This window comes from Trichoplax adhaerens, genomic scaffold, assembly GCF_000150275.1.
Source record: "Trichoplax adhaerens TRIADscaffold_1 genomic scaffold, whole genome shotgun sequence".
Lineage (NCBI taxonomy): Eukaryota > Metazoa > Placozoa > Uniplacotomia > Trichoplacea > Trichoplacidae > Trichoplax > Trichoplax adhaerens.
In genome coordinates this window covers 4,684,568-4,701,264 of record NW_002060943.1, presented here as the reverse complement: position 1 = coordinate 4,701,264, position 16,697 = coordinate 4,684,568, and the positions used below count along the sequence as shown (strand labels likewise).

General features: G+C 30.2%; 1 protein-coding gene across 1 annotated transcript; it reads right to left on the bottom strand.

The window, feature by feature from the left end:
* Positions 1-3,966: 3,966 nt before the first annotated feature.
* TRIADDRAFT_51773 (uncharacterized protein) lies at positions 3,967-16,488 on the bottom strand (the record flags this gene model as incomplete). The annotated part of the gene is made up of 17 exons (XM_002107815.1): positions 3,967-4,080; positions 4,249-4,323; positions 6,039-6,128; positions 6,467-6,709; positions 6,855-6,974; positions 7,150-7,257; positions 7,956-8,094; positions 8,194-8,344; positions 8,611-8,700; positions 9,180-9,243; positions 9,723-9,971; positions 10,048-10,260; positions 10,396-10,461; positions 11,775-11,882; positions 12,383-12,553; positions 13,726-13,863; positions 16,204-16,488. 17 exons carry the CDS (start codon positions 16,486-16,488, stop codon positions 3,967-3,969), a joined length of 2,424 nt encoding a protein of 807 aa, XP_002107851.1.
* Positions 16,489-16,697: the final 209 nt, after the last annotated feature.

The window sequence follows — 16,697 nt, the reverse complement described above, 5'->3', positions numbered from 1 at the left end:
GAAAATATTTTAGAGAACATACCACGGATATTATGTAATTCAGAGATTCTGACTTTATAAACCAGAATTTAGCCAGTTATATTTATATCTTGGCATGCACGAGTCAAAATAATAATATTAAAAATTTTGAAAGTTGAAGTTAATAAAATTTTGTCATAATTCTACGCAGTAAATAAAATTGCTATACTCTGAGATGTAGCAAGAACCAGCTTCAATTTTCTGACTACGGGCGCTGTTTACAATGTTTACTATGAAATTATAGTTATCTCGATATTTAATTCTAAAAGATAATGTAGCATCGAAAAAGCGATGGAAGAATGAAACAATTGAATCAATCATTCTATTACAGCTAACTTTAACCAATAGTTTCCGAAATCACTTGATAGAATTTAGAAATTTCAGTTACTTAAGAGAAGAAAATCTGTAACAGTATTTTCAATGTTTACCTTCGTATTTCCCCAAGTAAGATTTAAATGATAATTATCCAAAATTTTTGAGTCATTGTTGATGTGTTGTAAAGCGAACATAGTGGCTATTAGGCAATCACCGAAAAATGTGCCATCACCATCAAGTGAATAAGTACCTCCTATAGTAATGGCGGTTTTGGCTCCATTTTCCAATTTATCAATTGAAAAATTTTGGCCTGTAAGAAGTGTTGAACTTGTTACATAAATACAATAGACATTGATGGTGAAATAAACGCCAATAAGGATTTTTTTCATTTTATCGCTAGATAGATGCAGCTTGTTCAAATTTTTAAGTGTGATGAAAATTTGTTATATAATGACGATTATTGATGGTAAAATTAATGCAAAGTTGCAATTTTTAAAATGATCTGAACTTATATAGCCTAAAACAACATAACAATGACGGGAAAAAATTTTTGGCGTTTATAGATCGGATATACAAAGGTTCTTTAATACAATGCGTCCATTCCAATATTTCTTATCTTTGTAGGACTAAATCCAACTTCTGATAGTCAAATTTATCGTCTCTTGGATAGCCTTATGTCAAAAGGATATTGCATTAAATAAAAATCCTTCAATTAAAATAATTAACTTCATATCGAAAAGATCAAACATCTAAGCCTCAGCATTCCCCATACGCACGTAATTTTGATCCTATTCATTTCAGTAACTTTTAAAATCATCAAATATTAAAAACGTTGTCGTTTAGTATAGTACAATACTAAGTATTGGCTAATATAATTAAGATCTAGCATAATACCTTATTAATATTGTTCTTGATCAATGGGAATGAATAGACATATTTTAATAATAAAATTTCAGTAAATGATGGATGATGAATCATTGCCTCCCTATTATTTCTATTAATGTAAGTTATCTTTGGCGACGTAAATTATTCAACGATGCTAAATATCAATTTGATAATTTATCATCTAATTTACATTTTTTCAAATATCACATTGCATCAGTCTGAGGCAATGATGTTAGAATGCCCTTTACCAGCAGATACGATGATAAGCTGGGCTAAAATCATTTTAAAAATACGGCAATTCAATGTCACGATATATCTATTTCCGGATTCTATCAGAAATATAGTTATAAATTTAAATAAACTTATTTCAAGATTGCGTTAGAAACAAATGGAGATTTTAAATTATCCCATAACGCATTGCTAAATTTACTTTTTAATGTAAAGTCTCAGTATAAAGGTTAGCTGAAGTTATCCCCTGATAAATTTTATTTCATACATTTACTACTTGTGAGTGCATCTTTAGGATTAATAGAAATTTGATAAATTCAATGAAATGTCTAAGAAAAAATAAAAATTTAAATTTGCTATTATAAGCTGATAATCCACCAATTTTGATATATGTAGATTTATGTCGCCAGATATCTTTCGAGGGCTTCCCACAAATAATCTCCTAAATTGACTTATTTGTCGATATAAAGAATGGAAGTTAATTTCCTTCAATATTGTCTCACAACACTAAAACTTAGTTTCGATTTGGCCGTAACTGCATATGGCATTATAAAGTAAAGGCATTGAACGAAATGTTGATTTTGTAATGTAATACCACCGGGTAGGAAATGACTGCAATTGTTAATCTACTTTCTTATAAGTAGTTTATTAGTAATACATTACCAATTTTGCATACGTTATTGATAACTTGACCCATGACGTTAACATTGTTAACGATTTTAGATTAGATTCAATGCCAGAAGCAATTCGTGATATATTGAGCCAATGATTGCGACGGAGACTATGGAAAGAATTTGGAAATTATTTTATAAATTTGACCTAAAGTGGGGTCAAACCAATTAAGCGTGTAGACGTGAGAAAACCGTTTCCCCCAAAATTTGAAATAAATCAAATCAAGACTTATTAAAATATTTCGATAAACAGGAAAGTAATAAATATTCCTGTTATTGCGGCACTTTCAAAGAAACTGACAACAACATGGTTGTAGTTTGAAAAAATAAACGAATAAATAGTCAATAAATTTCTACTTTGTATTTATATTATTGTCATGAAAAATTGTTCTTCTTTGTTTAGACTTAAAAATTAAATAATTTATCATTCATGATATAAGATGTGGTGATAAAAGCAACAAAGAAAATATAGGTAAAAGGCTCATAGGCAAAGTATACCATGTATTTATTCAAATGGCCAATTGCAGGTCCAGGTTTGTTAGTTACACTTTTAAATCAATACTTTAAAATTAATAATTTACATCCATCTGTTTTATGAATAAAGAAGAACGGGGCTTTTGCTTCTTTAATTTGAATACAGAATTAATTTTCCTTCAAATTTCTAAATTATGTTTTCTTTCAAATCAAATCTATCAGATGATTGTGACTGTGGTATCAACCTAGGAAATATCTCTGATTCTTTCTACGAATTTACGTTATAAATAATCCTACTACGAGATGATCGTGCTAATAAACGAGTATAGTATCAGTCTAATTTAAAATTCCCACTAGAACATCAGACTGTTGTGAGCTACACTATTTAGCTCGTAATAAATTACTACTTCTAGCCCTACTCTAAACTTGTCTCTCATTAATTAGCTTCCTAATAGAGGTCAAAAATGGTCTATTACTTAAAATAGATTATTGAGTATAACAGTAGTAAAGCTTAGGCCGCGTAAACTACACACAGCTAGTTTCAGGTTATCGACTGAATTCCTCCAGAAGAATTCACCTTTTTACATCCTTCTCAGCGGTGATGACTATTTTATGTCACGGTGTTAACTCACCGTACCAAAATAGTACATGCTTTGCGGCTACAATGATATTGTAGCCGAGATTACGTAACCAGATATAGATTGTGGACGGTACGATTTAAATTGTGATGTGATAAAGGTCATTTATATCTACATAGGAATATCAACTGACAGGTATTTCAATTTACGGTAGGATAGATTCAAAAACACATTCGTAACTTATATTGCAAGTTAGGAATACTCCTAGATCGCAATGGTAATATCAGATGATAATGCTATCTTTTTCAATTTATAAATTTTACAGGCTTACAGTTTTCAATTGGATTGTTGATAATTTACTTTACAATAGCGCTTTTTTAATACAAAATATTTTATGAAGTCACCTTTTATATCACATTTAAGATAACTAGATAAAATTTATATTGATCGATAATGTAGGTAATTTACACTTAAATTTTATAGGTTTATGCTATTCATTTCACTCTGGTAATAGGATTTGTTTGAAGATCGATAATAAATACTTTTTTTTCTGCCTTATCTTGAAAATGGATTGCAATCTTTTTTTAGATCTAAATAATTGCTTTACATTGACCCCTAGGTTAAGAATAATTTTACAAGCCAGATTAAAGACATTTCAATAGTAAAAATTTTTAAAATTTATTTAACGTATTAAAATTAAATAAATAGTAGATAATACAATTTTACTTTCAGCTTAAAACAGCTAATTTCTATCGATTAACGCTCAACCACTAAATTTCCTTTTACAACAGTAATAGTTATAATTTACTGCAGCTTACCCCTACTATTGCAATGGCCTCATGTCTTGTATCAAAAGCCTTACTTCTGATTATTTCTATGGAGGCTCTCAATTCCTCAATTGTTTTATGCAACTAACAAATATCAACATCAAATATTTAGTTTAAAAGATTAGAGTGTTATTAAAAGAAAGATTTTTATCAGCAATATTTAATAAATATTTTAGGTATATTCTACAGAGGAAATGGTGGAACAATCTTTAACTAATTGAAATGACATTTTCTATTAAATCATCAACTTACTTCAATAATTTCATCATCTTTTTCTTTTACAATGTCTTCAGTGGATCTTCCTGTCTGAGACTGCACTGTATTTGTCTAAATGAAGCATGAAAGTCTTTAGCTTATTCAGTAGTCTTAATATCAAGGGATTAATAAAATTTATGCTGATCATGCTGCAATTACTGAATCAAGAAGACTATCTCCGTTATTTTAGCATTCTAGTTTTATTGATATTCAGTTCTTCACTTGTCAAAAAAGATACCAATATAATAATATTCTTCTAATATATAGTTTAAGTAGTCCTGAAATTTGACTTTCTTAGAGATTTAGATATAGGTAGATTAAATGAATAGTCATTAAAATAATTGACTGCAGATTGAAAGTACTGTCTAACTCACTTTAAGCATGCTATAGTGATTACAAAATGTCAATGTCACAAAACAGCTTTGCAACAAGATAACGCAATATACGATCAATAAGTCAATTCCTTGAACCACGTATCAAGGAACGATATCTGCACTATCACAAACACTTTTGCTCTACTAGCAGACTACACAAAGACTTAAATGCCTCGTATTTTACGTTAAACACTAAGTTGGACAATTCTTCTTTATTTCACGATATACTGCATTTATATACTATTCCTCAATAGTTCATGAGTCATAGTTAATACAATTAACATTAGAATCATTTACTGAATTAGATATTAATTTTAGCTACTGCTCCCTTAATGCAGACAACAGTATTTACGAACATAGACATATAATGACTAATACAGAATAGTCAGATTACGATATGTCCTATCACGGAACATTTCCATGATAATTTACAGTCTATCATAAGTAAATTACAATCACAATGATTCGAACTGTAAGCAGAGGATTTTCATTCCCTATTATAACTATTAATTTCAGTATGTGTATAAGTGTCACTGTCATAAAAAGTCAGTGCTATATTAAAATACAGTATATCCAAATTGGAAGTTAACTAAATAAGGATAGTCTGATAGAATTATCCTAACATAGATATTTCTACTCTAATACAGTATATAACACTGTAACAGTCAATTACTTTAGAATTTGCTTACTATTGATAGCAATTACATGAACAAAAGCAGTACTTGCAAATGTACTGCCAATGCAATTGCCGTAACAAATAAAGTAAAAAATAATCAGTTTGCCAAAGTTTGTAAAGAGGAAATTAATGCTAAGATTAGTAAATTGTGCACTATGAGCCAAGTGCTGTCCATCTGAATATCTATGTATCGTACGACTCAAAGGATGTTCTTCCCTACGTCTTTCTGCTATAGGACTCGATCGATTATCACCTAACATCAGAGGGCTCAAGTAAACCGTATGTCCCTCCTCAAATTAAATTATAAATCTAGATTATGATAAAAAAGAAGCTAATTTATAGTGTAATTACATAAGCATAACTATTACTATCAGTACTTAGACAATATGGTATAATAGGAGCAAGTAAATTTCTTTACAACGTATCTGAAATACTAAAAATGGTGTTATCAGAGAAAACTTATCTATGTTATCTATCTAAAATGTGAGAAGAAATCTTGTATAAAAAGTTAACTCGAAACATAAAAATACTTTATATATTATTCCAGATTCGTAATTATTTAATTGTATACTACAGCAAGCAATAAATACTAGATAAGGTTACTTTTGAATAATAAAGTATTCACAGTACAGTAGAAAATTCTTGTTATAATTTTGTGCCACTAATCACTATTTGCAATGCTGTCTTTAAGACTATGTTTGCTTGATTAACAATATAACTATTCATTATTGACTTACGACTCCTCTCGATCTGATTGTCGATTTAGGTCGGTTTTCCAGAGTTCCAATCCGTGATATAGATAATCCTTGCCGTTTAATTTTAACAATCTTTTTTATTAAATAAAAATCACAAGTTACATTAATTACGCTTATTGGAGCATTTATCACGGTAATTGTAAATACTGAACTTTGAAATCTACAACCTAAACTTGTAATCGATTCATTTATAAAGTAAAATCCGGCAATATTAGATATTATGTGCATGATAATTGCGGGTGATCTAGTATTATTGCCAACGGCAAGCGACATGTTATACTACTTTAGTGATACTAGAATAGTTCCTTCAGTAATCTTGCCTTAGGTATAAATATTAAGCATGTTGATCCAGTCGTTGACAATAAAATAAAGGCAGATAGCATAGCAAATCGAATGGCAGACTGGCTAACAGCTAATCCCACAACAACTGCTGTTCCAGCGAAAACACTGACATTATAAATAGCTAAACCTATATACTTTGAGTCATTCGCAGCAGTAATGTAGATATTACGAGTTCTCCAAGCCAGCGATAACCCAAAAGCTAACAGAACTCCGTTAATGCCTAACATAGTTATCTGCCATACAGCGGGCATATTAGTCGAGCAAGTAATGCTGTTATGGATAATTATTATATCGTCATTCAAGCTAGTTTCCTGGAAGTGACAGTTATTCAAGATTTTAGTGCTACTAGTCGTAGCATATGATAAAAGTCTACTTTCTCCTTACTATTACGCCTAAGTAATAGAATCTTTATTGCAAGAAAGCCAGCAGTTACACATTATAGTCCAATGAAATTACCTCCGTAGTATTACGTTCTATGATTCGAATCGGATCGATAACTGCTTGCACCGTTAGAATAACGATACCGACCAGGACTATCATAGCAATAAATAAATACAATTGCTGATTCGTAATAACCTGCAATTTTAAAAAGAAGTTATTTTATTTGGTGACACTTGAATCGCTTCCGTAAGGCTAAAACAGTCCAAAATGCATGTCATGGGCTATTTCAAATGCTAGCGATCAACTGGCACAAAAATGAATGCCAGACTGCCTTCAAATGATTGTTCTGGTCAACAGTGTTGTATGCTACCTTGCTTTTAGCACTTCTATTAGAAAAAATAACTTGCAAACGCCAAGTCTTGGTGAATAATGCACTAAATCCTGTCATAAACCCAAGTAAGAGTAACCATGTTCTAGCCTATAATTGTAGAAAATGATCGAATAAGTAAGTATATCTGCATCGATTATAAATCACTTTATAGCATTTTTAGAGAATAAATTTCTGCATTATGAAGCATTGATTATGCTAGTATTCGCATGTACTTATTATTTTTATATTGAAAATTTTTTGATATACTCGTTTTATGTACTTGATACGATGCTAGTTTTGTTATGATACTGGCTTCATATTTCTGTATCTAATATTTTATAAATCAGGGATAACTTGATATTGATTGTTAAAGAGACTCACTTATGATATTTTAATGTCTACCAGTTTGGACAGACATAAACTATCCTTTGTTAATTTACTGGTTTATTTTGTTTACGTCTGTATAAGTGATAGCCTAGGAAATAACCGGTTTGTATCTCCCCAGAGTAGAATAGTAAAGGTATGTAAGGCTACGCGCTTTAAGTGAAAGGATGTTCTCACTTTAGCAGCACAATTTCATAGCATGTGATGCCCCTCCGCTATTGAGTCTGAGATATCAAAACTCTGATAGACTAATAAAGAACCTTCGTAACTCATTAATAAGTGAAAATGTTACAGTGTTATTGCGAAATAAATCTAATTTATTTAACCTCGAGTGAATTGTAACAATACTAAAATTGGATAATTTAGTAATTATGTTAGGTTAAGTTTGCTGAGCTAATAATTTCACAAATCAAGCCACCTACCCAGCAAGCGGTTCGCAATAAGATCTTATTTGTACCGACCGATTCCGCATTCATACCAAGAAAGATAATGGATAGGTAACAGAATATGGCACTAACGGCAATGATATTGTTGATATTTGGACTAGCTACTTTGATAATTCTGTTGATGTTATCGTATGAAAGTAAAAAGTCCTTAAATTTGAGGTAGTTGAAATTTTAATATACCGTGACCTACCAATGTATGGCATACTTGACTGACCTATTATTTCGATATAACATATTAAATGTCATAAAAAACAATGCCAGGGCTATTCCAAATCCAGATAGCACTACCATAGTAATATATAGGAAGAGTGGAACAGTATCTTTGTGAATTTTAATAGCTGGTAGATCAATTGGTGGTTTCCCGTCTGAAATAATATGCAAAATACAGTAACGGTTAAAATTGTTTATCCTTAACCGAATAACGTTATCAAGGCCAGTTTGTGTAGTTGATGATTATACAGAATAATAATCAATATACTCATTGTGCTAGATAATAGTCCTTTAAGATTAGGATTGCAATGAATGCTATTTGTTGCAAGTAGCTTATTCTATTTTCTTTTGAGCTTAATAATATATTCCGATATTGATTAATCTAAATACCGTACCTAGTAAGTGTACTAAAATAGCTTACCGTTAGTTCCCCAGCTAATGTTGACAGAATTATTCCACACTACATTGTCCGTTTCTGTATAGTATAATCCAATCTCGACATTCTTTCCCTCTGGTGCATTTAGTATAGGAAGCAAAATGTATTATCAATAAACATCATGCAATAAGGGTGTCCTTGATAACGGTAGAATTATTTCTGAAATTCATATCGTCAAATGGAATGCATACTAGTATTGTACTGAAAGCGTTCTTTCTTGCAGAATTATATCAAATTTCCGATATTACGCGAGAAATAAAATTAAGTTCTTGCACATGGCAAACTTAATATTAAAGATTGGAAGAACTATTACTACTTTTTCTATTGTAACATTTAAATTTTAATATTGCAAAATAGTCGAATAATAGTTAAATAGATTATATTATAGAACAAAGTATTAAATGAATATCTCGCATATAAACCGTTGCTAACTGGTTTTGATTGTATTTTATAAGACAAGAAAGATGCGACTGGAATAGGTTACTTTAAAGATAGGAATACACGAAGATAATTGTGGAATAGTAGCTAGGAAATAAATTATTATACGTCGTTACTTTCTAGTCTTCCCAGCATTGCAACTCCTAATCGATCTCCTGCTTCAGTAAACGCGATTGGACCCTAAAATTAGCATAAAAAGGCTTATTTTTATATCGAGAATGAAGAATATATTAGCTACTGTTGCGATTAATGTTACGCTAATAACCAACTTGATTATACTTTTGTAATGAAACATTTGTCGTATGATACTAGTTATGAATTATAAATTACTCATTTATTAAATATTCTTTTACTCATCATTCTAATCGTAATAGATTTCATGCTGAAAAATTTCCTTTAGTGACTACTTGAAGGTATAAGACTTTTGTATCGTATAAGTTCCTGCATGATTTTACATATGGAACCATTTTGTATTTAGTAATCTAGGTTAAATTTGAATCTTTTTGATTTTTTATCAATGAGTAACTTTACCGGTATACTATTTCGTGATATATCAGTAAATCAGTTTTGGAATGCATCAAGTATGAGAATTTTAAATATGGTTAGTGTATTAAAAAATGTTTATCAGCACTGTTTAGTATCTTAATTGATTATCATACCGTCACACCATCAATTTTAGTTTTAGCCATTTCCGACCTGAAGATATCCAGGTACACTTTATCATTATAATCGAATTCCTCTAAAGTCTTATTATTCTCTACTAGACGTTGCATAGAATTGTTAAGGGCTAAAGCTATAACCCAAGTTGCATCATATGTAAATCCAGCGAACTTTTTGCCTCCTAGAAATTCATGAAACTGGGGCTGTTGACGATATATGTCATAATCTTGTATCCATTCTCCAGGTGTCTATTTATGAATAAAAAGTTGAAAAGAATGTATCAGCTGCGATAAAAGTAATATTTACTCAATTTCAATATCTAACCAGGCCAGAAACTGTCGGTAGTTTGTTGGGCGATAGTGGTAAAGGATCAGCAGAGAAAAATCCTTCCACCATACTATCCATAACAGCATCACTACATTCTACATTGCCAATAACAACTTTGCCACTATCGCGTCCTCTCCACCAGTAGGGTTGGGTGAACCAACCAGGGCCAATCCAAGTGTACTTTGGTGGAGTTAGACCCAGATGGTAAGCCTAAAGATATGCAGCGAAAGTAAATTATTGCCGTGGTTTTATTACATCAAAGTTACATAGTAGAGAGAGGTTACTTTTGACTGTTTATAAAGTTGGAAAAATTTATTGTAATTTAATTTTCGAAATCTCACTTACACGACATAATAGACGGCGGCCTGGCGAAGGGAAGAAGCCGGTGTATATTATTCGAACAGAAGATTTCTACAAAAATGAAAGCATATTGTTATTAATTACGATAAAAGTAAAAATCTGCAATTCCTGAAGATGATACAATAGACTTTAATATGAGTCAGAATCGCTAAGAATTACTGTTATAATAACGGGTAGAATGCCAACGGCATTAGATATAAATCCCAATCTACTTTTAATGTTTTATACGTATAGAAGGAAGAAGCATGTTCTACTTCATTTTTGACTGGGTAATTAATGAGATCTACACATGAACGTGTAATCGATATTCATAGATCGATTGAAAATATGCGTTTTATGGTGATTTCGTAGTTCAGATTGAGTTTTACGCGATATTTGAGTTAATGGCATGAATACTAGTATTGAGCTAAGTGATTCCATAGTGTTTGCTAGATTTCAATCAAACAAAGACGGTCATTATCAATCACTTAAAGAAAAATTTATTGCTTCAAGAATGAGAATAAATTGTAGATCGTCTAATTGTAATGAACGAATAAGTCTCCTGCTATTACTACTGCTTCGCCTATGTAACCCAAAGTCTCGTCCTATTAGCTACCCTACTGTATTACTATAATTTGCTGTAATCATTACACTAGTGTTCTTCTATGTAAAAGCAGCTTTTAAAGTTATCTAATTAATATTCCAAATACCGAAGCAAAAGCATGCTTACAGTTAGATTTTTAAATTGGCTAGTAACTACCGTATTTTTTATAATCGTAAAAGTCAAAAGCGTAGGAAGCCTAAATAACGAACTAGTTATATATGGCCTATCTGTGCCTAATTATCTTATGTCCATGCTAACAAACGATGTTAATTTACTCTGAATACTGCCTAGTATTAAATATTTCATAAATTATTTGTGATAAATGAACTGATATATTGTAATACTTAACTTGCTACTGAATATTTTAATTAGTTAGTATTACCGAAGATAAAGTAAACAAACTTCTGGACGTGTAATTAATTCTTATTGATAAGAAAAAAGACACCAATACATATATACGCGTATATGCTTATAAATTACGTTTCATTTAAATCAATAAATGTATTCTCGGAAATGTGAAGGAAAGCGATCATAATTGTACTATTTTAGGTTGGTCTTTCGTATGGAATTTATTATTCTCTCTTCACTTTCACTATAGACTTTTATGAGCTTTAATTTAATTACTAACACATAAATAATTTTAATCTTTTAAAAGAGATGTAAAAGAAATTGCTGACAGTCACAAGTGCCGCCAATATCCTAATTTTAATCATTCCTATCATAACAGATTACAAGAGTAGCATTTATTGTATTCTAAATTTAGCATTACAATAGCACAAACCTTGATTACGCTTAGTCCTTGCAACGGATCTTTATTTGTTTCAAATGTATATGAAACAACAATATTGATTCCAGATGAGTTGGCTATACTAATGATACGATCTGCTAGCTGAAATTATATTTGGAATCGAAATTGGTTATACGCTCTTGAATATCTCCAAAAATGACTTAATTTTTATATCAAGAGAATTAGTGAAGACTAAGATCTCTAATGTGCATAAAAGTGAAATAGATCACTAACTGATTTTTCAAGATCTAAATTCAAGATAAATATTTACTATTAAATTATTACTAATTAATGGTGTAATGGGAATCTAAATAAGCATGATTATTAAAGAAAACTGTCTAAATTTGTATTCAGTAGTAGTAATAAATCAAGTATATAAGTATGCAGATTGGAATTAAAAGATCGGCTCATTTTTTTAAAGACGATATAAATTTTCGTATTTTGTGCCAAATTAGTTTAGTAAATTGGTTTTATTGTGTATTTACTGCAAAGAAAATCACTTATTTCATAGTTATAATTGAATGGAAGCTAAATCATTTTTTGATAAGGAAAGAACGTTAATTCATCAAGAATCGTACGGTAAATTATAATCAGGACCATACCGAGGTATACAAGTTGATTGATTCCACCATTACAGCGATATTTTTCCAGTTAAATCGTTTTAGGATAGAGAAATTAGGTTTGATTCGTTCATTTTCCGATGAACGCGTTCGAAAAAAATTAGGATAAAATTTTCGGTTGCTAAGTGCTGGTGATACTGATGCATAGGAAATCTATTGTTGAAATATAAATATTAAGTCAAGTCCTTACCTTGACTAGATATTAAACTTATAATCACTGTATTGATTATTTAGATTAAACTTTTCTCATCTGTTTTCTAAAATATACTTCTTTAGATAATAAATAGCGCGATGTAAAATCTTGGATGTCAGCATTTAATGTCAATGATTGAAAATTATATACTAGGATATTAATATAAAAATATTGTTATAGCTATAGGATATTCTATATATAGTAACATATATATCTTATCCGTAGCAATCAATTCGATATAACTACTATAATAGCGCGCAATATATTGAATAAAACTGTTTTGGTGAACAATAATATGTAAATCCTATCCATTACAATAAATTCGAAATAAAAGTTATAATACATGTAGTATGTAATATATTGATTAAAAATTATTTTGATGAACAGTAGCTGATGACGAAACGATTCAATTGTATAAGTTTGCGCTAATTGTGCTTCAACTTTATTAACGCTGTTACTAACAACTTTCAGCTATCTTCCAGTGGCATATTAAGTTTGTAATTGGAGTTTAGACGAGCAAAAAATATCAATGATCAGAAATCTTAATAATTCCGTAAACATAAGCCTCAATCGTGGTAGTAGTGAGAATACCACACATGACAATAAAGCATTGAAATCATTGCAGCTACCATGCATGAAATAATCTTTTAGCTAGTCAATATTTTAAGTACGTTATTGTGACAAAAGTCAAAAGACAGTAAGTCAATTTGAATACAGTATAGGGCAAATAAATTAATTTATACATGCTTCAATTAGCCATGCTTACAGCTGATATGGTTTTAATATGTTCAACTATTACAATATAATTATTCTATCGCAGTAGCGTCAAAATTTGAATGAAAGCTCTACTAAAGGTTTTAATATATCTATACTAATACGTGCATTGTTAAATTATATTTGATTAAATTACAATATAGTCACAATAATCATGCATAATGCTGATAGAATCACACATACGTATTATTTTCACCCAGTTTGAGCCATTTAAGCAATAGTCTATAGCAATAAATGCACGGTATCAAGATTGAAACTATTTATTGCGATGGAAATTCGATCACGATTACGTAGGACAGTAAGCCACAGTTCATATACTAAAGACGCAAGAATAAAGTTGAGCATATATCAAATTAACCTGAACAAGGTCGAATTCTCTGGAAGTTTGTGCCATTGGTTCGGTTACAGTGGAGCAAGCAGATCCCAATATCATAAGCTTCTTCGGAGGTGTACTCAATTGATGGAATAAGACCTTCATACCAACACCAGCATTGCACTAAAATATTCGAGAATAAGCTCGTCACATTAACACAGTAAATCTTAATATAAAATCAATAAGACATAATTATAGTTATTTTATTTCAGCTAATATCAAGCGAAAGCGTCGATAACTGTATATCTTTGGAGTTGCTCCAAAACAAATTCAAAGTAATAATAATAATAATATTACAGCTCGTTGTTAACTGTGCTGAATTATTAGCTGGATATGCGATACTAATAGCATCAAAAGAATGATTTAATTCATCATAAATCATTCGTATTACCGTTATTTTAAATATTAATCGGATTCATATGCGATAAAGAGCAGCAAAATATTACAATGGATAGCTAAGATAACCCCCAAGATTAGCATAAGCTACGTTATAATCGCCTATATTTTGTTAATAAGTGTTGCAAGTTATCTTAAGATAGAGAAATTATAATGACTAAAAAAATGATCTTTTTGGCCTTAATTTGTTAAATAAATTTCAAGCTACAGTATTGCTTTTTTATCTACTCCTGGTAAACCGAAAAATTATAATATTAATAGAAATTAGAGATAATTAATAATTTCTATTAGGTTGCAGGCTAATCGAGATCTTGAAACAAGAAATCAGCTTGAAAATTATATCCTGAAGGGAAAAATTCGAAACTGAAACGGTACAGCAAGTGCTTGCGCTAGCTAAAATTTTCTATGATGGTAATTTATTCAGTCATGGTAAAATCTTTCATTAAAAATGTTAATCATTATTTCTTGAGCAAATCTTCATATAACACTGTGACAATAGCAAGCTCATTGAGTAAAATCTATTAATTAATAAAGTTATAGATGTTAAGGGGATTATTCATATATGAAAAGTGAGTTGAGCGACCAACTGAATGAGTGATACTAAGTTGAGCTAAAATAGCTAATAGAATAGTAGAATATGTATGTTGTTCAAAAGTTATCTGTACGATAAAAGGTAGACTAAAATCAGTTGCCGGTATATAAGTGTAGAAACAATTTTTGCAAAAGTAATTCCATTTTACATTATGTAAGGAAGTAGTTTTGCTGGATTGACGAAGGTAAAGAATGCCTATTTTGCATTATCTCGGTCTTGCTAAATACAAACTCGGATGCTTGTGTATTCAAATTTTACAGTTCGAAATCCTAGAAATATTTATCTTGGTGTTGAAGAGTTACTTTTGTATAGAAGTCGTGTCATAGTTTTTAGTTTTATAAAATAAGCATATCTAAGAATACATTGATAGAAAATTTATCAATGCTGTTTTTTATTTTCTATTAGAAAAGCTGCATAATTTTATAATTCATTTATGATCTAATTTTTAAATGTTTCTATACGTTCATTATAAATTGACCGATTTTTTTTAATAAAGCTTGTGTTCAGTTTTGTCGCGAAGAGACGTGACAAAACGTACAATTTGCTATAACCTCCTAATGATTGAGAGTTCGTTAGTATTAAGATTCGTGTTATAGGTAGTTGTCGGGAGGAAAAATCCGACAGTAGGTTCTTAGTAATAACAATTTTTGGTGGAAGTTTAATTTTTCTCGTCACAATTTCAATTTTTAACACTTGGTAAGGCTTAGTTGCTGAATATACATCTCGTTAACTGTTTCAGATCACTACGGTTCCATGAAAATTTGATAACGTGCAGCATTTTCTACGATATATGTATCGTTGCAATCACTATTACTAAGCGATATTTGTGTTTTATCTGAAAGTGGATTGAAGAAAGTTAAATTAAATTGAAAAGAAGTAAGAATAGGCAGATAGTAACAGGTAATAACTGTATTTTCCGTAATAATCATTTGAGATAGTTAGATTGGAAGGCTTTACGAATATATATTGCTACATAGATAGATTTTAGTCCTTGTCATATACTTCTACTAGACGCGGAGAGCCCTTAGTTACAATTGAATTTATTCAAATGAAATTATTTGAAAACGTCTTAAAGTATTTCATACTATTCGTGGCCTTTTCATCTGTATCTAGCCAGTGTGAAAATGGTAAAAGTGCGTATAAGTTGTATCTTAAATATTAGAGAATTGTATCGTTTTCATTGCTAGTAAGTAGGAATATGTTTAATTCATAGCTCCGTTGGGCAGGTAAAATATACAAGATATTTCGTAATTTTTTTTAGTTAGTCTTATCCTCAAACGTCGTTAATCTATTGATAATTTCAGAAAGAAATTACGTTTAATTTACTTATTCTTAAAAAATAACTATGTTGAAAATCTTTGGGATTGTAACAAGCAGAAGAAGTAAAGAGACGAAATCATTTAACGAAATCGATCTAATGGCTAATGTGCAACATTCCAATAACGTTTAATGATACAATAAACTATGCTACTTACCCTAGCATTACCCGAAATCAATTTTAAATTATACCCTTGCAGTATATTAGAATTATTGTTAATATGTTCTAAAGCAAAATGAGTAGCAATTAGACAGTCACCAACACTAGTTCCATCGCCATCGAGTGAAAAAGATCCACCAATATAAATCGATTTTAGGCTATCTTCATGGAGAGATAAAACAGTAATTTGTTGATTTTTAAATTGGCAATTTAAGAAAATTCCCATTATGATACACCACCAATTTCCCATAATATGCTGACGTGAATATTTAGTCCATTTCATGATTTCTTGTCAGTATAATTGATCAGCGATAAGCTAGTAAATTATAATAATTGATTAATGACTGCTAATTTAAGTGTTGTTGTTAACATCACCATTCCTGCGCAAAATGTTTTTTATTTCAAATTTTTTTTACCTTTGAAATCATGTGGAAAATTATGAATAAGCAAGGTTTAAAATAAATAATGAAGCTAAGTACTTTATATAAGAGT